Source organism: Peromyscus californicus, unplaced genomic scaffold (genome assembly GCF_007827085.1).
Source record: "Peromyscus californicus insignis strain IS unplaced genomic scaffold, ASM782708v3 Scaffold_13__1_contigs__length_99412109, whole genome shotgun sequence".
Classification (NCBI taxonomy): domain Eukaryota; kingdom Metazoa; phylum Chordata; class Mammalia; order Rodentia; family Cricetidae; genus Peromyscus; species Peromyscus californicus.
The window spans coordinates 61,467,365-61,489,409 of record NW_026294424.1 but is presented as its reverse complement, the minus strand read 5'-3'; the positions used below and the strand labels follow the sequence as shown (position 1 = coordinate 61,489,409).

Here is a 22,045-nt window from a genome sequence, read left to right as displayed (position 1 = left end):
TTTCTGAAATCCAGAATAGCAAATACTTGGGAGCCAGACAGGGCCAAACTAGGAGATCCAGGAATCTCAGTGTAGGGTGGGTGTCATTCATTTACTGAAACCCTGCCAGCCAACGGGGCAAAGAAAGACCGGGGTGGATTCTGAGTGGCCTCACCTACCCTCCTTGTGTTCCCCTCGGGCAGGGGGTAGGGACAGCAGGCAATCATGGACTACTCATCCCATGTAAGAGTGGGGCTCGAGGGGTCACTCTGGTTCCGCTTGGAAAATGGATGCACTGTCATGCCTAACCCATCTAGGGTTATACAACCCACGCAGGATATCCCACACAAGGGTGGAATGAGAATCTGCATCCGGGGATCTGGTTCCCAAGTTTAAGAACTTTGTGCGGCTTGTAGAACCGGCCAGGAGCATATGCTGACTGTCAGAAGCCCTGGGGGTACACACCCAGGACTTAATCTGAATCGGCCAATGAGGAGCAGGGGGGAGGGGGCTGGAGGAGGGAGGGGCAGGAGGAGGGGGTTGAAGGAGGGAGGAGAAGGGAAGGGGGTTGGAGGAGGGAGGAGAAGGGGAGGGGGTTGGAGGAGGAAGGAGCAGAGCGAGAAGGGAGGAGCAGGGGGAGGGGGGTCAAAGAAGGGAGGAGCAGGGAAGAGGGGGAGGAGGGAGGAGCAGAGGGAGGGAGGGGCGGGCAGGGAGTTGGAGGAGGGAGATGCAGGGGAGGGGGTTGGAGAAGGGAGGAGCAGGGGGAGGAGGTCGAGGAAGGAGGAAGAGCTAATCTTTCTAACTGCTCTCCGTGCCCTGCCGGGCACTGATCAGGTTCCTCAGAACAATGCAGCCAAGCGCACACTAGGATTGTCCCCTCCACAGATGGGGACACCAGCTCAGAGACACAGGAACCCAAACCTGCTGCAGAGTGAAGCAGCCGATGTGGCTCCAGAAGGCCGGGCTCCTAACCTCTCTGTGGAACTGCTTCTCCCAAGAGTGCTGAGCACAGTCCACAACCTCCGAATTCCAGACTCTACCACTGGACTTCACTCCCCCACTGCATGCAGCAGTTTATGAGCTCATACCGGGTGGGGGTGCTCTCAACATTACTCCACAGGAAATCAAATCTGTATTTGAAAGTAGTTCTGTGAAGTCCGGAACACCTACGCTAGCTTCAGCTCTGAAGACCTGTGTGCTCCTAAGTTCAAGGGTCAGGTTCTCTACGACCGAAGTAACACCCCCCCCCCCCACACACACACACACAGTCTGCGTGCACTCCCGAGTCTGTGAACAAACTAGTCTGGATCAACCCCTCTGAACTCCTCCAACTAGGGAGAGCAAAATCAAAATTCATCTGATCACCACTTCTGACATCCATGGCCTTTATCCCTTCATTCTGCCTTACAATTGCACAGGAGGCCATCTACTTGGCTGAGGGAACATTTTTATCACTCTCAGAAATGGTTTTTATTCAAGTTTGAAAGAGAAACATTTCATTTCCTTTCTCTCAAAGATACAGGAGAAAGCAGGTGTGTTTGTCTACCCAGGATTCCTTGGTGAGGAAACCCTATCTCCCCATATGCAGTCCCAAGGCTGTCCTGAGGACCCCAGGTTACCCATGGAATGATTCAGTCAATAATGAAAGGTTCCAGGACAGCTGGGGCAGCTGTCTTTCTGTCGTAGATTGTGGTTGCTGATTGAGAGGTGAGAATTAGATGGAGAGAGAATTCTGCAATGGGTGAGCCTTTTTCTTGTCCGAAGGACATCTTCCTTCCTTAGAAACCTTGGGAATGGAAGGACCCAATAAATTCCCTCTACCTTCAATCTAGTCTGACTTGGATTTCTGTCCCTTGCAACCAAGTGTAATAATATAAAGAACTAAACGTTTAAATTGCTGCCTTGACCTCCCACGGAAGGCGCCCACCTGTGCCAAATGCATATCCCTCTCTTAGAAAGGTCTCGGCTTCTTTTATACCAATAAACATGTTGCCTTGGAGCCTCGGTCCTCTGCATTGAACTCATTTCTTTCTTTTGGGCTCTGTCCCTAGCACAGACATGAAGAAAATGTGATTGCTCTCTAACTGCAGTACCTTTATCCTCAGAGATGTGTATTTAGTCACAAATGACAATGTGCCCAGGTATCCCAAGTGCATCCTGGTCTTCCTAGTGATCAGCCTATGCCTGGATGTGTACAATGCTGTTACTTCAAACAGTGGTTCTGAAAATAACTGTGTAGTCAGGCATGGTTGCTTACACACGCTATAACCTCAGCACTGAGAAGGCTGAGGCAGGAGGCTGCCAATAGTTATGAGTTTGAAGCTACCCTAGGCTATACAGTGAACACCAGAACAGCCAGCCAGACTAAAGGGGTTTTTGTTTTGTTTTGTTTTGTTTTGTTGAGACAGGTCTCATTCTGTAGCCCAGACTCACCTCAAACTCATGGCAATCCACCTTAGCCTTACCAACTGTTGGGATTTTAGACATGAGCCACCATACCTAGCTTCCTAGAGAGATTTTTAAACTACCAATGCCAAGGTGTCATCCCAGAGATTTGATTTTAATCTAGAGAAGCGGTCCATTTATCAGTATTTTCAAAATTCTTTCCCAGACAGTTAGACTGGCTGATTTCATTATATTTAAGCATATCTTTAGTGATTTTTCTACGGGCCCAAATTAGACTAACTTTGCTGCCCATGATTTTTGATGGTGGGGCTGGAAAAAAGCAGGGAACGGTTTGTCCTTAGCATTCCCTGCAATGTTGCCAGATGTGTGGTGATGTCTGTTTGCGGAGGACACGCACATTGGCCTTGTGTCCTGTGGCCTACTGAGAGCTCACTGCTATGCCCATGCTGTGTGCACCTTTAAGTCTTCCATCCAGATTGATTAAATTATAAACATTCTGAAAAGCTTAAAAATCGAGATTTGACCTCCCCCCTTTTTCATTCTGCTAAATAGTAAAGATCGGTGCAACCTAAATAGTCTATGGTACATGTATTAATTTACCAAGACTCCAGTAAGAAAGTACTATAAACCAAACAATTTCAAAGAAACTTGGACACAAAGACAAATACAGTGTGAAATGCCGAGTGAAGGTAAAGGCCGGGACCAGGGTAGGGACCCTGGAGATTGCCAGCATCCAGGCAGCAGAAGGTAGGGAGAGAAAGAAACCAGTCCTGCTGATGCTGTTTGTTTGGGTCCTCTTGCCAACTTGACTAGACTGAGAAACGTGTCAAGCGCGCCTCTGGCTGGGTCTGCAGTGGGTTTCCCCGAGAAGACTGGATAATAAGGGTGCCGACCTGAAGAGTGGGCTGATTCTTTGCTGGGTTCTTGATATAATGGCATTATTGAAAGGAGTCAGAGGATGGGAGGTGGAGCCGGTTGCGTGAAGTCTGTCAACGTTCTCGGGGGAGGGAGGGTGTCTTTTTTTGCTCTTGGGTCTTCCGGTATCGATCTCTGCTCCCTGTCCAGCATGAAGCTACAGCTCTCTTCTCACACATGCTCTCCATCTGTTGCTGGAGCCATGCCGCTCTGCCCAAGCACACAGGATCAAGCAATCACGAACCAAACCCTCTAAGACTGTGAACCAGATACGTTCTTCCTCCTTTTTAAAGTGTTTTGATCAAGTACTGTGTTCAGAACAAGAAGAAAAGTCAATAATACAGATAGGGTCTTGCTGTGCTCGCCAGACTGGCCTTGATCTCTTGGTCTCTAGTGACCCTGCCTCAGCCTTCTTGGGTGTCTGGGCTACATGTACCCAATATGGCATGCAGCCTGGGTTTTGGACTTCTAACCCCGAGAACCCTAAGAAAATAAATCTTGTTCAAGACACTGTCTGTTGTACTTTGCTCCAGCAGCCCTAGGAAGCTCGTAAAGTGCCTAAGAAAACAAAGCAGCTAAGACCTTGTCAACAGTCACCTTTGATGTCACAATGGTCAGGAGAAACCCCCAGAAGTCTCAGTGGCAAGAAACAGTAACTCATTCTTTTTTTTTTTTAATTTATTTATTTTAGTGTGTGAGGACAACTTGCAGGAGTCGGTTCGCTCCTTCTGTCCCATGGGCCGTGGAGATTGAACTCGGGTCATCAGGGTTAGCACCGAGCGTCTTCACCCCCTGAGCAATCTCACTGCCTAGTAAGTCATTTTTAATCTTCATGCAACTCTCGAAGTCAACACCAGCTGCTTTACAAAGACAGAGAAGAGATTTAGAACAAAACAGCGCATTTCCTAGCCCTGAAGGCAGACCCGAAGCATCTAGCAACCTAGATAGTGAAAAAAATTACTTAGAACAAAATTAATTTTTTGCAATAAAAACGTATTTCTATTGGTTTCCACATCAGCTTTGTTAGCAAGCTATGAAATACCCCAGCAGCCAGAAAAACCCAGTTGCTTTCTGGGCCGGGGGACAAATGGCATGGATTAATTTATATATTCTATGTGTTATCACAAAAACTAAAGTTGCCAGTATCTAGGGATGTATTTCACTGCTTCACTCCGGGACCCTCTCCGTGGAAGGCCATGCTCCTGTGACTGTGAGATCAAACCTTGGCTTAAACACTACAACTGAGTATGACCTGATCATTCAATTACAATATAGTCCTTAGGTAGGGAGAGAGCTAGCAGAGGCCAGGGAAACTGATCTTGCCATAGTAACCTGAGAACTGGCTCACACACATTTTATCACTCTGCTATCTATCTTCTAAACTCTCTTTTTTCTTCTTTTCCTACGCTTCAACATCCCGTTTGTTTTCTTAAATATCCCAGACATTGAATATTTCTGTTCATGGTGATTTCTGCTCTCGGGGTAGAGGGATGTTTCTTTACGAACTGAAGGAAAGTAACGAAGAAGAGACTAAAAGGTTAAATTTACACATCTTCACCAGGGATGCTGGCTACTTTGGTTAAACAGAAGAATTTCCAGTTAAACTCTTCAAATTGGCTGTGAGTGTGGAGAAATCTCTTCAACTCTTTGTTCCCCAGTCCTCTTTGCTTCAAGGGAAGTGATGCTCACACTGTCATACTGGGGGTGTTCACGGATGAAACGATCCATCATCAAGACCCAATTAGGCAATGGCGATCAATGCCGACACTTCAGAATCTGATAAAAAAAAAAATACATTCTGCACACAGCTGACAACCTCTGGGGCCATGCCGACTAGCAAGGAACAGGCAGGCTCCACCAGGATGAATGGACACAGGAACTGAACAGGCAGAAGGAACATGGAGGCGGATGGCTCATAACATCTCAGGAGCATGCATGTCTACTCTGCACCAGACCATCTCCAGTTCTCACGGGAACCCAGGTCCTAGGCTCTGGGAACCTGAGACCTGGGCTCCAGTTCTCAGGGGAACCTGGGTCCTAGGCTCTGAGAACCCAGGGCCTGGGCTCCGGTTCTCAGGGGATCCCAGGACCTGGGCTTCTCTCATGAATCTAGAATACTATTAGTGAAAAGAACCAGTAATTCGATTTTTAAAAATGAGTGCCCTTATGCACTCTTTTAAAAGGTATCACCTTCCCAAATAGGCTCTACAGACCCTCCTTTACAGAAAGGAGAGGAAGCTGCCACAGACTCCATTCGGAAGAGAGAATGAGGAGAAGATTGAGCCTCCCTGTGTAATCGGAAGGGCCAACAAGGCAGGCGAAGCAAGCGAGAAAATTTAAGTTCAAAACAGAGACCCCCTTTCCACTGCTCAGAGCTGAACACAACAGAACGTGTGCGTCTGTGTTCTCCTTCTCGCGTGACCGCTGCCACTGTGTCCCATGTCCACCTAGCGTCTCCTCCAACTGCTTCCACAGCCCTTAAACTCATTCCCTCACACAGCAAGTTCACTAGGCCTCTACCGTGTGCAAGGCACTATTATTCTACACACTGTGGACAAGTTCACCAGGCCTCTACCGTGTGCAAGGCACTATTATTCTACACACTGTGGACAAGTTCATCAGGCCTCTACCGTGTGCAAGGCACTATTATTATTCTACACACTGTGGACTCGGCAAACCTCCCGTAAGGGCCTATAATCTCCTCTCAAGAGCATGACAGACAGTGCCAGTACCAGAAAGGAAGGTGTGTATGTGTGTGTGTGTGTGTGTGTGTGTGTGTGTGTGTGTGTGTGTGTGCGCGCGCGCACGCGCGCGCAGGGTCACAGCTGTAAGCAGGGGACCTAGTGAAGGCCTCACTGAGCAGGGATGCCACAGCGAAGTCTACAGGAGATATGGAAGAGCTGTGCGGACGGTCACCTTGGGAAAGAGCACTTCCCGTAAGATACCTTTGCCCTGTTCGAAAAGACCAGTAAGACTGGAGTGGGGACAGGAACAGAGAGGGAGAAGGAATGGCCTCGAGAGACCAGGGGTGGCGGCCGCAGATCATGAGGACCTTTCGTCAGCAACTGCAACTCTGCATTTCACCCTGGATACAGGGGGCGGGGACAGACGGACAGATGGATGGACACGACAGTGGAGGGGAGAATGGAAGCCGATTATACGTGTGGGGTTTTTGTTATGTTTTTGTCTGACAGACAGAGTCTCACTATGTAGCCCTGGCTGTCCTGGATCTCGCTCCGTAGACCAGGCTGGCCTCGACTTGACAGAGATCCGCCTGGCTCTGCTGGGATTAAAGGCGTGTGTCACTACATCCGGCAGAAGCATGGTCAGTCACCCAGAAGCGGCTGGTTTGGAAACGAACTGTCTCTTCTGCTAGTCAGATCCTGTAAAAAGTAAGAAGACACAGTAAGGCACACCCACTCTCAGCCACTTGGCCCCGGAGAATAAAATTTACCTCCACGCAAAAACCCCACACGATTGTTCAGAGCGGGCGCCCATGTCATCGCCCCAAACTGTTAACAGTCCCTCAAAAGAGGACTGACCAAAAGCCTGTGGTACATCCCCACCACAGACTACTACTCAGTCGTGAAAAGGAAGAAACTATTGATTGTAGCTGGAAGTTTCTCCCGTCCTACCCAGTCTGAGGTCCCGTGTTTCTCTGGTCCCCACCTGGCCCCATGGTGGAGATGAATTTTTCCCACCCGAGTCCCACAGCCGCTTGGTCCCAAGTAAACACACAGACTTATAGTATTTACAAACTGTATGGCCTATGGCTCAGGCTTCTTACTAGCTAGCTCTTATAACATAACTCAACCCATTTTTATTAATTGTTGTATCGCCACATGTTTGGTGGCATCCCATTACATGTTGCTCCTTGGACAGTGGGGTGGTTTGGCGTCTCCCTTTACTCTAGTTTCTCCTTACACTCTCTCTCTCTCTTGGATTTTCCCACATGGTTCCATCCTGCCCTGCCATAGGTCAATGCAGCTTTATTTATTAGTCAATGGGAGTAACACATATTCATAGAGTACAGAAAGACGTCCCGCAACAACTGATGCATGCAACACACATGGGTCAGTCTCAAGGATATTAAACTAAGTGAAAAACCTCAAAAGGACATAGATTTCATGCAAAGGACATATCGAGAAGAACACAAGGTGTACTCCTTGCAAAAAATAGATGAAAGGTACCTGGAATTTCTTTATATCATTTTTTCAACCTCTCGTGAATCTAAAATAATCTTAAAAATGCTTTTGTTTTTCTAAACAACATTGCAGGAAAAAAAAAAACACTGTGTTTCATGAGGACACTGTCACGTGGAATGACACTCTTTTTTTTTTAGTTTTTTGAGACAGGGTTTCTCTATGTAGCTTTGCGCCTTTCCTGGAACTCACTCGGTAGCCCAGGCTGGCCTCGAACTCACAAAGATCCACCTGGCTCTGCCTCCCGAGTGCTGGGATTAAAGGCGTGCGCCACCACCGCCCAGGCCTGACACTCATTTTTGTAGTCAGCAGGCGGGGCTGAGCGCAGGTGTAGGCTGAGCAGAAGAACACCAGGACTTGGTCTAACTGCGATGGGGACTCATTTTTGTAGTCCCCTGGCGGGACTCTCCCAATGTCTTTCGCTGTTTTGTTTTTAACTTTTCAAGCTTAGAGAACTGTTAGGCATCGGAAAAGGCTCCCTCCTTTGCCCGCTTCCCCTGGAAAATGAATCTATACATTCGTTAACCTTCCTTTATTCTACACTAACGTATAATTTCCTTTGAAACCATGAGGCTACCAAGTAAGCCAAATAAAATCTTTAACACCTTTGCTTTTGTGTCTGTATAAGAGTTATGGTTGTACCTTTCCTGAAAATTAGTTTTTAAGAACGTAAACCTGGTCATGTCACTCCCCAGCTTAACTCCCCCCGCCCGAGTCCCACCGCAGTTAGAACGAGTCCTGGTGTTCTTCTGCTCAGCCTTCTGCCATTTGCCTCACACTCCTAACCTCTTTCTTGCCTGTCTTTCTGCTCCTCCAATCACCCCATCCAACGGCTGTGGTACCTGTTGTCCTTTGCCCTGGATTGTTGTTATGGATTGGTTTTCTCCCAAAGTGAACTATCAGCCATTTGTCAAAGTTAACGCCCGTTGTCTTAGTTGGGTTTCCTCTGCTCTGATGAAACACCATGACCAAACACAACTTGGAGAGGAAAGGGTTTATTTGGCTTACACTTCTACATCACATTCTATCATCAACGGAAGTCAGAACAGGAACCTGGAGGCAGGAACTGATTCAGAAGCCATGGAAGAGTGCTGCTTACTGGCTTACTCCTTATGGCTTGCTCAGCCTGCTCTCCTACAGCACCCAGAACCACAGGACCAGGGCTGGCACCACCTACAGTGAGCTTGGCCATCCAACATCAATCTATAATCTAGACAACGCACCTATTAGGTGCATTTGGGGTCTGGTCTTCTAAACGACTCCTCTATCTTGTGTCAAGCTGACATAAAACTAATCAGCATACAGGCTTCAGGGTGTACCTCAGGTGACAGAGTACTTACCAAGCAAACACAAGGCCCTAGTTCGACTCCCCATCAGTACAAAAACTCACAACCATAATCCCAGCACTTGAGAGGTACAGACAGAAGAGTCAGAAGTTCAAGGTCATCCTCTGCCACATAGCAAGTCTGAGGCTCCCTGGGTAACATGAGAGAAAAAGAGATAATATGAATGAGAACACTCTTACCCCATTCTTCTCAATAATTATGTCTCTCAACAAATATTTTTAACCTGGTGACTAATTTGTTATCTGCTCCTCATTCCCTCAGTGGCCCCCAGAATCTGTTTCACCATTACATCCCTCAGAACCCATAAAGACACCTAACACATAGTAGACACACAGTACGTATTTTTGACTAACAGCTGGGTGAACGGATGTTGTATCTGGAGATAGTGAGATCTCCATCTCTGGCAGCCAAGCAAGGTTTGTACAACCACGTGTCAGAGTTGTTACAAACCACAGACACCGGTTCAGTCAGACTGTGTCCTTCCCTTCCAGGCCTGTGTGTCTGACTCCAGAGTCACCACACCCTTCGGCTCTACAATAAACAAAGCCATTCCTCAGACACTTTCCATGGAAAGACAGTACGCACACTCCGCCTGCTGCTGCAGCATCTCAGCATTAAAATGTTGAAGCTAATCAGACATTTAATTTCAAAGTGGAAGGTCATTATCTTGTCACAAAATTTTATTCCAATTACTTTTTTTTCTATTATACGAAATGAATTAAAAGTAGCACAAAACATTGGGAGATCAAACAGTCAATCAGAAGCTCATTAAATATCATTGAAATTGGTGCAATAAAAAGCATTTCCCATGGCTGAGTTATTATTTAAAAGCTATATTCTGGATGGCTCAAGGAGTTGACATCCTGCCAATCAAAAATGTACCCTGTCCACATACAGCCCCTTGGCTTTCAAAAGTTCACCATCTCTTATTTTTGAGATAAGAGTAAATATCTAAAAAGATTTAAAGCAGGAATGTAATTGCCATCCTAGCAGACTCTGTAAAGCACCCAAGAACAGGCAGCAGCAAAGTCACTGTCCGATGATTTAGACCACCGAGCAGAGCAAGATGTTTACTGAGTGTTACTTACAAAGGACTGTGCAAGTGCTTGGCTCTATTACATTTGTACCAAGAGTTGTAAAGCAACGATTTGCATTCAAGGGGAAAAGAAAACAGCTTATTCTTAGCCAAAGACGAGTGACCATGGTCCAGGACACAGATTTGGTCTTCTCTGAACAACATGTTCCAGGTAGCCACAGCCACGGAACAAGGAAGGTGATAAACAGATACACAAAAACACTAGACAGCTGTGGAGGAGCTACTGCCAGGCAGAAAGTCCTTTCTACAGGTTGAGATGCTAGAATTTCCTTAGCTTAAGAGATTGGCGGAAGCCAGAGGTCCACGAAGGTTAGTGACACACTGAGAGCTTAATCTGGTCACAAGGATGTCAGGCCAGACACAGGGGTTGAAAGTAAATGGCTATGAAGGATCCTAAGAGGCTCGGAGTACTTTTGGCCCTGAGTGTCCATCAATCCACAGCCACAGTGTTCTAGTCAGCCAAGGTCAAGCAGTCTGAGGATCTTTACTACAATAGATGCCTCCTCTTCAGGGAGCTCTGCTGTACGCTTCACACACAGTTCTGAGTTCAGAATAACCCAGGTGGGAGGAGCAGCAGTCCCAAGTGTAAAGGGGTATACAGCTCCACACTTGGGAGTGAGTGTCCATTTTACTTTCTAGGGGTAATTAATAAGAACTTGACTGTTTTTCTTTCCCTCTCTTTCTTCTGAGGACTGAACTCAGGAGACCTGTCAGGATTCTTTTCGGGAGCTCTCTCTCAGCTAAGAACGCCATTTCCTGTGATGCTGGCTAGGGAACTTCCTTGTGTGAAGGTATGAAAAGTGACCACTGGGGGCTGGAGAGATGGCTCAGTGGTTAAGAGCACTAACTGCTCTTCCAGATGTCCCGAGTTCAATTCTCAGCACCCACATGGCAGTTAGCAACTGCCTGTAACTCCAAGGTCTGACACCCTCAAACAGACACACATATAGGCAAAATAACAATGCACATAAAATAAAAATAAATAAATTATATTTAAAAAAAATTTTTTTTAAAGTGACCACTTTACATTTCTAACATTTTTTCTTCTGGAAGACCTTTTTCAAAAAGCAAAGCTAAGCCACCTTTTTTTTTTTTTTTTTTTTTTTTTTTTTTTTTTTTTTGGTTTTTCGAGACAGGGTTTCTCTGTGTAGCTTTGCGCCTTTCCTGGAACTCGCTTTGTAGACCAGACTGGCCTCAAACTCACAGAGATCCGCCTGGCTCTGCCTCCCGAGTGCTGGGATTTAAGCCACCGTTTTAATTCATTTCTGTGATGCTATAATAGAATTCCAGAGATGGGGTAGTTTATAAACACTCTAACTTCTAGTTCTGGAGACTGGGAAGCCCAAGGGTGCAGGTCTCTTAGTTAGAACTCCTCTCCTATGCTGTAACATGGCAGACAGCATCATGTGGGTGAGGGAAAGCAACAGATGCCCTGGAAGCTTCTAGACCTTTACTCCACATTCATCCCATCCACGAGGGGACAGCCCCGAGGACCAACCACCTCCATTGAGCCTTACCTCTTAATTCTGTCACACTGGGGATTGTTTCCACCACATGATATTGGGGACACATTCAAATCACTAGTAATTCTGCCCCTGTCCTCCAAAATGCAAGTTATTTTCACATACAAATGACAACTGTCCATCTCAAAAGCCCCCAAAGTCTAAATTCATTCCAGTGGCAAGTTAAAAGTCCGAAGTCCAAGACTGGCATCTAAATCAGGTACTTTAATTCATCCTGAGGCCAATTCTTCTCCATCTGGGAGTCAGTGAACTCAAACACTGTATTATCGACTTCCAAAATACAACTATGGGCCGAGAATGGTGGCTAAGGTCTGTGACCCCAGCACTCAGTAATCCCAGTGCTTAGGAGGCCGAGGCAGGAGGATCACTTCAAATTTTAGTCGGGAACTCTGCTACACAGTAACTTTCAGAGCCATTCTAGGCTACAGTGAGACCCTATCCCAAAACCACAAATATGGTGAGATGGCAAATCCAAATCCAAAGGGGTGAACATTTAATTGTTTTGTTTTGTTTTGTTTTGTTTTTTGAGCCAGGGTTTCTGTGTAAGCTGTGGAGCCTGTCCTGAACTCACTCAATAGCCCAGGCTAGCCTTGAACTCACGGAGATCTGCCTGCCCCTGCCTCCCGAGTGCTGGGATTAAAGGCATGCACCACCTCTGCCCAGTGAACATTTAAATCTTAAAACTCCAGAATAACCACCTGCCACTTCCTAGATGCCCTAAACTGTTTGGCCCCCAAAGCATCAGGTACCCATTGCTCAGCCTCTGCTTTCAGCTTTCCCAGGATAGGGCTGGACACCAATCACTCTACAGTTTGGGGGAGGCCTTAAAGAGGACCTTATTCCCAGGCCTACATTAGGCACTGCCCGAGTTGGGGTTTTCTGTGGTAACCCTGCCCCTGTGACAAGTCCCTGCCTGAAGTCCCAAACTGTCCAACATATCTTTGACCATTGGTCCCCCAGCTTTACACTGAGTCAGCACACACAGCTACTTCAAAGCTCACCACTTCTGCCCTTCTGATCTAACTTGGCCCAGCTTGAGGCATATCAGGAGTATCCCAGGAATGCTGCGCCAGAACGCAGAAGCCTTCCAAGGTGGCTCTGGGCAACAGACACCTTTCTGGAAACCTTGTCTTCACGGTGCTGGCTTGTCTCAAAGATCTCAGTTAAGGCCCCTGTCTCATTATCCTGATGAACAGACCCTGAGCAAGGGAATCCCAATCATCTCTTGAGTAAAGGGTTACCGGCTCTACCCACAGCATTCTCTCCTGGGCATGCTTTTTCACTCTTACCATGCCAGGCTGCAAATCTCCCCATCTTTCTGCTCTGCATCCCCTTTAATTATAAATTCCATCGTTAAATCACGTCTCTGGTCTCTCAGCCAAAAGAAGCCATGCAGCCCTCTGAAGGCTTTGCGGCTGCTTAGATATTTATTCTGCCAGACATTGTACTTCATTGTTCTTTATGGAGAAGCTTTGCCTTCCACACACTCCGAAGGCAGAGTTCTGTGGAACCAAGATGGCCTGTACTCCAGCTTCTAAAGCTTTGATTCCCCACTCCAATTGGAGACTCATTAGAATGCCCTTCGCCATCAGCCTGCCCTGCCTTCCTGCCTTCTCTCCTCCCTCTTTTTTTTTCTTTTTTTTAGATAGGGTGTGGATATGTATTACAAGTCAGGCCTCTTGGTCGTGCCTCCCAAATGAGTGCTAGATTAGGGGGTTAGCGCTGGGATTACAGGTGCGAGTCACCAGACCTCACTTTTCTACCATTGATCAAAACTGCTTAACTCATTGTAAACATCCCACGCTTTCTCTATAGTTCTGCGTTTTCACCAGAGTCACCATCAATGCTTCATTCATACCAACCTAGGCCTTTTCACGTGTATGCTCCCCAATTCTTCCATACTCTACTACCAAGCCATTCCTACATTGTAAAGAAACCGTTGTTGCAATAATCCCCTACTCATTACCTTTACAAGGTTTGCTTTGTGCTGTTATAGCAGCATACCATAAGCTAAGCAATTTACAAAGAATGGAAAGTAGGTGGGGTTTTTTGTTTTGCTTTGTTTTTGCCATTCCAGAGGCTGAGACGTCCAGGGTTGATGGGCAACAACACCTGCTTAGAAACTTTTTGTTGTAACATGCACCATAATGTGGCAGAGGCCATCACCTACATGAGCACCCGAGAATTCAAACTCACAACCCCGCTCTCTTTTATAGCAGGCACCAATCCAGGCTTGACATAGCCCTTCTGTAATAAATGCCTGCCCTGGGGCCCCACCTCCCTAGACTAAAAGGACTAAGTTCCCAACATGTCTGTTTAGAGATGATCCCAACCATAGCAACCACTCATTTCAGTATTTGCTTTTATAGAAATGGCCACTTGGGCTATAAATGATAGATGGTCCCTTTAGCCAGTAAAACATAAGGAACTACCGCTCCCAGTCTCTCAAGCTGTTTGAGTGGCAAGGATGGCATACATTTAGAATAATTAAGGGCCAGAGAGATGGCTGAGTGGTGAAGAGCGCTTGTGGCTCTTGCAGAGGACTCAGGTTCGATTCCCAGCACCCACATGGCGGCTCACCACCATCAGTGACACCAGTTCCAGACCCTCGGGCACCAGGCACCCATGCAGTGCACATACACACACTCATGCAAATAAAATTAACAAATCCTAGATAAATAAATAAATAAATCTGCATAAAAGCGATAGCTCCACCACCCCCAGGGACAAGAAATCAACTCTTTACCAGAGGGCTGAAGGTTTTCTTCCCACCAAACCCCACCACCACCACCACCACCACCACCACCACCATCGCCACCCTAACTTCTTTTCAAAAGCTAGGAGTTACCAGGGAGCGAAGTGGGAGGGAAAAGATTTCAGTACAAAATCCAGAGCTGCTCGGTAGAGAGGAAAGTGTGGGGAGGCTTGTTATCATTTATTTCCTCCGTCTATCATTCAGTTTCGTCTGCCTCCCGTCTCAGAAGTCACTCCCCCATTTCTCACTTATGTGCCTAAGAAGCATCTCTCTGGCATCTCCCTCTCTGTCTTTCACCAGCATTTCATTATTTCTTAACTGTCCCTCTCCCTTTCTTCCTGGTGATCCACGTGTCCTCATTTAGCAGTTTTCAGAAGCCAGGGAGAAGAAACGTTGCAAATAATGTTAAATATGATTAATATCTTGAATTCCTTGAAATATGACATGCATGAGTTACAATGAAACCTCTTTTATTTCCCCATGAAATGCTTTTGCATAATGAGAAAGAAAATGTCCTCTATGCCCTAATCAGCCCTGACAGTTCCTGGACTCCCAAATACTTTTATTTATGGCATTATTTATTTCATCTCTAATAAATGGAGGAGGGGTACAGCACCATCTGAGGAGCTTGCAGAGGAGAGGAAGGCAGTCTGGGGACGAGGGGGTGGGGGGACAGGCTCTGAAACAGCAAGGAAGACTTCTTCCGAAGGAAGGGAGATCTGGGAGATGAGAGGTCAAAGACCCGGACCCCAGAAGAAAATGGGTCACTTTCCCAAGACTAAACGGATAGCTCTGAATAAGAAAGTAATTCCCAGATTGGAGGGATGAGGGTCATCCATCAAGGACCTGGATAATGATGAACGAGGCTGGCACCCAAGTTTGGGAGGAGGGGATGTTGGGACTAGAGTAGGCCCAAATGAAGGATGTTTCCTTTGGGATAGAAAGGACTGACTGGCAGCGGCCAGAACCCTTCCTTGTATTTCAAGGACCTTATGAGGCTCCTCCTGTAAATTACTGGAGTCTTCCTTCATTCAAACAAGTATTAAGATCCTGTGCTCCCCAGAACCCCGAGCCTGGTGGCGCCAGTTAGAATGAGCAACGCAGGAAGAGAGAACGCAGGAAGAGAGATCCCAGGCCACCTTGGTCGTGCAAAGTATATGCATAAATAATAATAATGTTCAAGGCAGTCGCCATCCCCGAGGGAAGCGTGAGGTCATTTTGTTCCCTTTAATCGCACGGTCTACCAGCTATTTTAAATTCTGAAGACCTGCCTGCATCCGAGCAACTCACTCACACGCTCCTCCTCCGTGTGGATCTGGATAATTCCCTTTAATCTTGCAGAGCCTCAGCTTTCAAATCTGTAGAATGGAGAGAAACGACGGCGCCCCCTCTGGCTCTCTCCCAGCCCCCTATGGAGAGCAAGTGAAAACAGTATGCAAGCACCAGGCCCTGAGCGCTTTCATGTTCAGCCGCCAGACAGCAAGCAGCCAAGACCCTAAGGCCGGACAAACCTCCCAGCAGCCCATACCAAGTCCTTCAAGATCTTCTTTTCCGAAGGTGGGGGGGGGGGGTGGAGAGAGAGTGAGTGTAGCTTCCTTCTAGAAGAACTTACCGTCCCACCCTTGCACTCCGGCGACCCCGCCCTAACTTCTAGGTACCACCCCCTTCGTGCACTCCGAGAGTTGGGAGGTCACGCAGGAGGGCGCCGGGAACTCGCTCCCAAAGCTCGGACCCGGCCAGGCGATCGCGGCCGCCTCACGTCCACAGCCGAGAGACCCGGGACCCCCACCTCTTCCACCTGTCCCCACCAGGACGCCCTCCAGGTTCCGTTCTCCCCCCCGACCCCCGATCCCCCGCTGCACCCACCCCACCACCCCCACCCCCAGCTCCCCGCCAACCGGGTCCCCTGGGGCCGCGGCCTCCCGTCCCCTCCTCCCCCACCACCACCACCACCACCACCACGACCCTGTCCGAGACTCCGATCGCGCGGGCCGCCCGGGCGCCAGGCCCCGCCCCGCCCCCCATCATCATTAGCAGATATTACCCTAAACACTTGCTCCTTGCCTCCTTTCTCCCTCCAGGCATTGGCGAGGCGGGCTGTCAATCAGCGCTGGGCGGCAGCCCCCCGCGCGGGGGCTCGGAGATGCCAGGCTCGGCGACAGGCAGGAGCGGCGGCGGCGGCGCTGGCGGCGGCGGCGGCGGCGGCGGTGGCGGCGGCGGCCACGGCTCAGACACACGCCTTCCCGCCGGCGCGCGCCGGGGCAGAGCAGGCGACCGGGCGGCCGAGCCACCCCCGGAGCCGCGCGCGGGGCGGGCAGGGCCTGCGGCTCGGCATGGAGCCCGAGATGCAGGCGGCGGAGGAGGGGCCCAGCGCGCCCCGCATCTACAAGCAGCGCGGCCCCTACAGCGTCCTCAAGACGTTCCCCAGCAGCCGGCGGCCGGCGCTGGCCAAGCGCTACGACAGACCCACGCTGCTGGAGCTGCCGCCCGCGCGGCCGTCCCCGCTGCCGCCGCCGCCGCCGCCGCCGCCCTTCGCGCCGCTCGCCGCCGTGCCCATCAGCAGCAGCGAGCCGCCGCCGCCGCCGTTCCCGACGCAGCCGTCCTACCCGGCCGGGTCAGGCCGGGCCCCCGCCGCCGCCGCCGCCTCGTCGTCGTCGCCGTCCTGCACGCCCGCCGCGCCCCCGAGCCACCCGAGGACTCCGGCGCCGCCGCCGCCGCTGCCGCCGCCGCCGCCGCCGCCCACGGCCCCCGCCGCCTCGTCGTCGTCGTCCTTCGCCGCCGTCGTCAGGTACGGCCCGGGCCCGGTGAGCGGCGCGGGCGGCCGCGGCGCGGGTAGCGACGGCGCCAGCCTGGAGCTCAGTGCAGGTACCGAGTCCCGGGCCGCAACTTTTGCGGAGCTCCGGCGGTGGCGTGGGGGACCCGGGGAGTGGGGGGGGGGTGGAGGGGGTGGGGTGGGGTGGGGGGGTCCGTTGCAAGTATCGGAGTCCCCGGCCGCAACTTTGCGGAGCTCCGGCGGTGGCGTGGGGATCGGGGGTTGGGGTGGATTGGGAGGGTGGAGGGGTCCGGGGAGGCCTGTGCGTGCACGCGGGGGGTCGGTGGGCCTCGGGAGGCCTCGGGAGCGAGTGCAGCGCTCGGGCAGGAGTAACTTCGGAAAGATTCCCGGCGCCGCTGCGGGGCCCGGGCTTCCGACGGCGCGCGCGCCTAACAGGTGGCTCCCGGGTGCGGGCTCGGGCCCAGCAGCTGGGCCGCCGCCGCCGGGAGGGCTGGGTGCGGGGAGGGGGGGGGCCGCGGGGATGGCAGGCCCTGGGGGTGGTGGATGCTGGGGAGGGGATAGGCCCCGGGACAGCAGGCCGAGGCGACTCCACCGAGACGCCCATCTCATCCCCCGCCGCTCGACTTTTTCCACACTTCCCCTTTCCCGCCCGCCGCCTGCTTCTCCTTCTAGGCGGTTCTTTGACCCAGAAGGGCCTGTCCTTCGCCCTCTTGAAGATCCCCGCCTCCCTCGGCCGGACCCGGGCCACTTGGTGGCCTCCGGAGGTCTCTGGGTTTCTTTTTCTCTGTGCGCTCCGGTGTTGATGGCGCACACCCCTCGCTTTATCCGTGGCGAAGACACGTAGGTCTTCCGCTCGCAGTCGGCCGTGGACCTGGTGCTCGGCTGGGTTGTGGGCGGGCGGGGGGGGGTGTGTGTGTGTGTGAAGTTTTGTTTGTTTGTTTGGTGAGGGTCGCTCCTGCTCCAGCCGCGGGTTCGAGGGCATCCCCAGAGCAGAGTTCCAATCCCCACCCACCCAGCCTGGGAGACGCTGGTTTCTGTGTCGCTGAGTCGCGTGGGGCTCGCCCATCCAGAGGTCGAGATTGCTATCTCCTCCTCCAGGGAGTGCGAGAGCACTGAGCATGGCCTGCACCGGCTCTGCTCCAGGGGGAAGGACATAACAGCCGCGTTTATGGTTCATCAGAACTGAAGTCCCTGCTCAGGCCTTTCAGGGCACTTAGGAGCCTCCCAGCTTCTGATTGTCAGCGAATCTAAGACTTTCTGGTGGTGTTTTGTTGTTGTTGTTGTTGTTTTGTTTTGTTTTGTTTTTTCCCCTAGTGACAATAGGCGGGCATTGTCTCTGAAGGAGTTATAGATGCCCATGCTAAGAGCTCCGCTGTTTGTCAATATTTTGACGTGTGAAGGATTGGTTTGGAGAGAGAAAATCCAATTACAGGTTACAGTGAAGAGTTGTTGCTGTCATATCCCCCCTGCTTTGGAGATGGTAGAGATTCTGTATCGGGGTTCTTACATGGCTTCCTTAATGTTTCTGAGGTGATTTTCTTTCTTTTTCTTTTTTTCATTGCCCTTACCCTAGTATCCCACCCATTGTGTTTCACATTCACTTTTAGGCCCTCCCCAGCTGTTGTGTTCTGTTTGGTTTTGGTTTTTGAAATAGAGTCTTGGCTGTTCTCACACTGGCTTGGAACTCATTATTTAGAGGCTCTCAGGCCTCAGTCAATCTCTATACCACTTGAGTGTACCCATTAGCCCAGCTCAGCGTTTTTTGTATGCTGTCTTTCCGTAGTTTGGGTCCTTTTCCCATTGCCTGTATTTTACACTCTGGTATGATGTTGGTTCCAACCACAGCTTTGGGGATGAACCCCTTCTCTGCCTGCTTCTGTCCTCGGGCATGCACTTTGTTCACGGCGGTTGTCACGGTCTTTTCCTTCCTCCAGAACACTGACCACCGACTCCTTCCTTACCGTTTTCATCCATATGTTGCTCTTCCCTGCCACAGTCGCCGGGTGATTTCTTTCAGCCTCAGTTTCTTATCGTCCTTTCCATGGCTGCTTTCATTCCGGAAGTCTCTCTGCCATCTTCATTTGGAGTTTTTTTGGTTTTGTTTTTTCTTCCTCTGAGTATTTTTTCTAGTATCCTATTTTAGTTTATCTCTGTTGCAAGTTAGAAACCATTGTCACTGAATCTAAAGATAGGAAGGGGCTTTTTTTCCCCCCAAACTTTCCCATATTACCAGTTTTCTCAGGGCTGTTCTGGTCTGGGGTTTTTTCTTGTGGAGGTTTTTTTGTTTTGTTTTAATTGTTGGTTTTTGTTTGTTAGTGGGGTCTCCAGGGTGAGGTCGATAGGATGGGAGCGTGTGCTGGATGTCTACCTAGTGGTGTTGGAAAGATGGGAATTGGATCGTAGGTTTCTTCTGTGTGTCACAGAGAATGTTCCGGACGCAGAGGGGGGAGCCGTAGAATTAAGGCAATATTAATCACTAATGGACAGACCCTCTCTCAACAGGCACAGTGATGTGAGTGGCCATCAGAGGGGCAGCCACATGGAGAGCTGATTGGTTCTTGGAGGAACTAATGGGGCCACTTTGAGCCAATGAGCTTGTGTGCTCACCAGGGCCGGTTAAACACACGGGGCGGGGCAGGTGGGGCTTTGCCTGTTGCCATCTCACATGTAATTGTGGTGAGGGTTCGGGGCCACCTTGTCAGCTGAAAATAGTCCAACAGCAGTGTGATGTGTGAGCTCGGCATAGAAGAGGGATGGCTGACCGTCCAGGGTGAATGTGGGGAAAAGATGAAAGGGTTGAAGTGAATCTTATCTGCCATTAAATGCTACAAGCCATTAAGAAAAGAAATACGTGATTAAAAATAGATTTTTCGACATTCTTATAAAAAAATCTCATGAAGAGTATAATTTCCCTTAAAAGGGGTAATACACCATGGTTTTTAAAAGCATATTTTTCCTCTGTGGGAGGCTTAGAGTTAAAACCCACGTAGATCTTGATATGCAGCCTAAATTTGGCATCAGGAAATGGGAAATTGCATCTTTAAGCAGAGTACAATCAAAAATGAATTACAATAAATCCTATATAATTGCATAGGTCATTCTCTTTAATGAGATTTTATTAACCTGACTGTCAAGCTTTTGAGTCAGGCAGATATTTTATCTTCTTCAACTGATAAAAGTGTCAGCCATAAACCACCATATAAATATTCATAAATCTACACATCTGTGGCAGCCTATCAGCATCATTCTTTTGGACATTAAAAGCATTCTAATTACTTTCTGTCTAGCAGAGCTGAAATGCTGCCTGTTCTAGTATGTGCTTGGCAGGCATGATTGCTTTTGTTTGCCGTCACAAATAGCAGCATCCTATTTTATATACTGATGGTCCAGAAAATATTCAGGGATTGACTGAGCAGGATGCATATTAGGAAGCACCACCTGCTTTTGATAGCACCGAGTATATTAACTCATCTGTTAATTTTTGACACATCATTGATTTATTTATTTAGAAAAATTGCATCCTGTTTTGCTGTGTTGACGTTTGCCATTATGAAAAAAAAATGGATGGCATTTTTTTTTTAAAAAAGACATCCTTCACTGATTCAAGACAAGGGTGCTGTTTTCCAAGACGCTTTAATTTCCTAACTTCCGTCTCCTGTACCACACCATGTAGTCCTCTTAAGAAGAAGTTAATGTTTTAAGGGAATCCTCTATTCTGAACTAGTTGGGAGTCCTTTGGTAGATGTAATGTGTGGATACATAATAGGTTGCTAAAATTTTTCTGCTCCTGCATCTTTAATATTAACATATTTTACCCTTGGCTGAGCTAAAATCAAAAGGTTGCCACTAATCTTCAGTTCTGTGATCTCCCTCCTAGAGACGCAATTCTCTTGAGGGGTCGGCTATGATGGACACATTCTGTGTGCAGCTTTCCCTGGGAAGAAGGCCGTCAAAGTAGAGAGAAGAGGCGATGTTTGATTGCCTGCTTCCCATCCTGCCTCCTAGGCTGGATTCAGATCACACAAGTGCAAAAGAATTTCAAGAAATGAAAATCTTAATTAAAAAAATAATAATAATAACCATGAGTTTAGACTTCAGAATCAGGGTGGGCACAGTACACAACACAGTGTTCTCTCTCAGTGGGTGCACAGTAAAGCATACTAAATTAGTGGTCATTCAGAGGGCTGTGGAACTGTGATTTATTAACATTGTGGGGAAGTTAGGGATAGATGTTTTTAAAGTCCCTTTGTCCACTCTTGATTTTGTTTTTCTCTGCTATCCCCTGAGTATGGGGCACTCAATGACGAGAGACTTAAAAAAAAAAAAGTTAAGAAAATCCATGTTTATGCTTTGCTCACTTAAGACAGTGGTATTCATAGGAAACGGAACTTTTCTCCATTTCTTAGCGGTAAGGGGCTTGCACAGTTCCTGCATTTCTGACTTAGTCTGTCCAGAAAGCTAAAGTATTGCTGATCGTGGTACACATTGCCCTTCTCTCCCCCTACCCCACCCCGGCCAGTGGTGATATTTTTATCACACTCTTTTGTATGTTGGTGTTAAAATATACTGCCCAGATATTTCAAGGTTTTGAAAAGAGGGAAAATTCAACCTTAAAGGTTCACAATTGCCGTTTTTCTATGGATCAGTTCTGAGAGCAAATTCAGAATGATGCCTTTTCAGGTCTGCAGGCAAGAACTATTTGGTGACCGTCGCTGTTCCCTGATTTTCTGAGTGCACTTTAATAGATTATCTTCATAATGTAGTATATTACATAATGATTTTTTTTCTCAGCATGTTATGAGTTTATCCTTCAATTAAGAAAACAAATCATGCTTGTCCCTAAGTCAGATTTTTTCCCCCTTAAAATCTATGCTGTAATGCGATTCATCAATATGATTAAAACTACTCAGGGTTTTGTAGGACACTGAACAAATGTATTTGAGCAGCTCTTTCTAGATGGTTCTATTTAAGCCTTTCCTTTTCATTTGTCCCTTTGTCAAGGTTATGTTAAAGGTGTGGGCTGTAAATCAGTTGGGACTGCGCTGATTAA

At 48.7% G+C, this 22,045-nt stretch overlaps 1 protein-coding gene and 1 long non-coding RNA gene across 4 annotated transcripts in view; one reads left to right on the top strand and one right to left on the bottom strand.

Moving 5' to 3' along the window:
- Positions 1-2,958: 2,958 nt before the first annotated feature.
- LOC128108487 (uncharacterized) lies at positions 2,959-16,380 on the bottom strand. Of its 2 annotated transcripts, none has more exons than XR_008217488.1 (4): positions 16,267-16,380; positions 8,843-8,978; positions 6,507-6,683; positions 2,959-5,076 (listed from the first exon to the last, which is right to left on the bottom strand). It is a non-coding gene; the product is annotated as an uncharacterized LOC128108487 (long non-coding RNA). The 2 variants fall into 2 exon arrangements; XR_008217487.1 differs by lacking the exon at positions 16,267-16,380 and adding an exon at positions 15,517-16,011.
- A 74-nt stretch (positions 16,381-16,454) lies between these two features.
- Positions 16,455-22,045, top strand: part of Bend4 (BEN domain containing 4) — a 32,625-nt gene continuing 27,034 nt past the window's right edge. For both annotated transcript variants that reach the window (XM_052735061.1, XM_052735062.1), the window contains exon 1: positions 16,455-17,087. In XM_052735061.1, the coding sequence (XP_052591021.1) occupies positions 16,556-17,087 (532 nt within the window). In that variant the 5' untranslated portion in view covers positions 16,455-16,555. The remainder of the gene's footprint in view (positions 17,088-22,045) is intronic.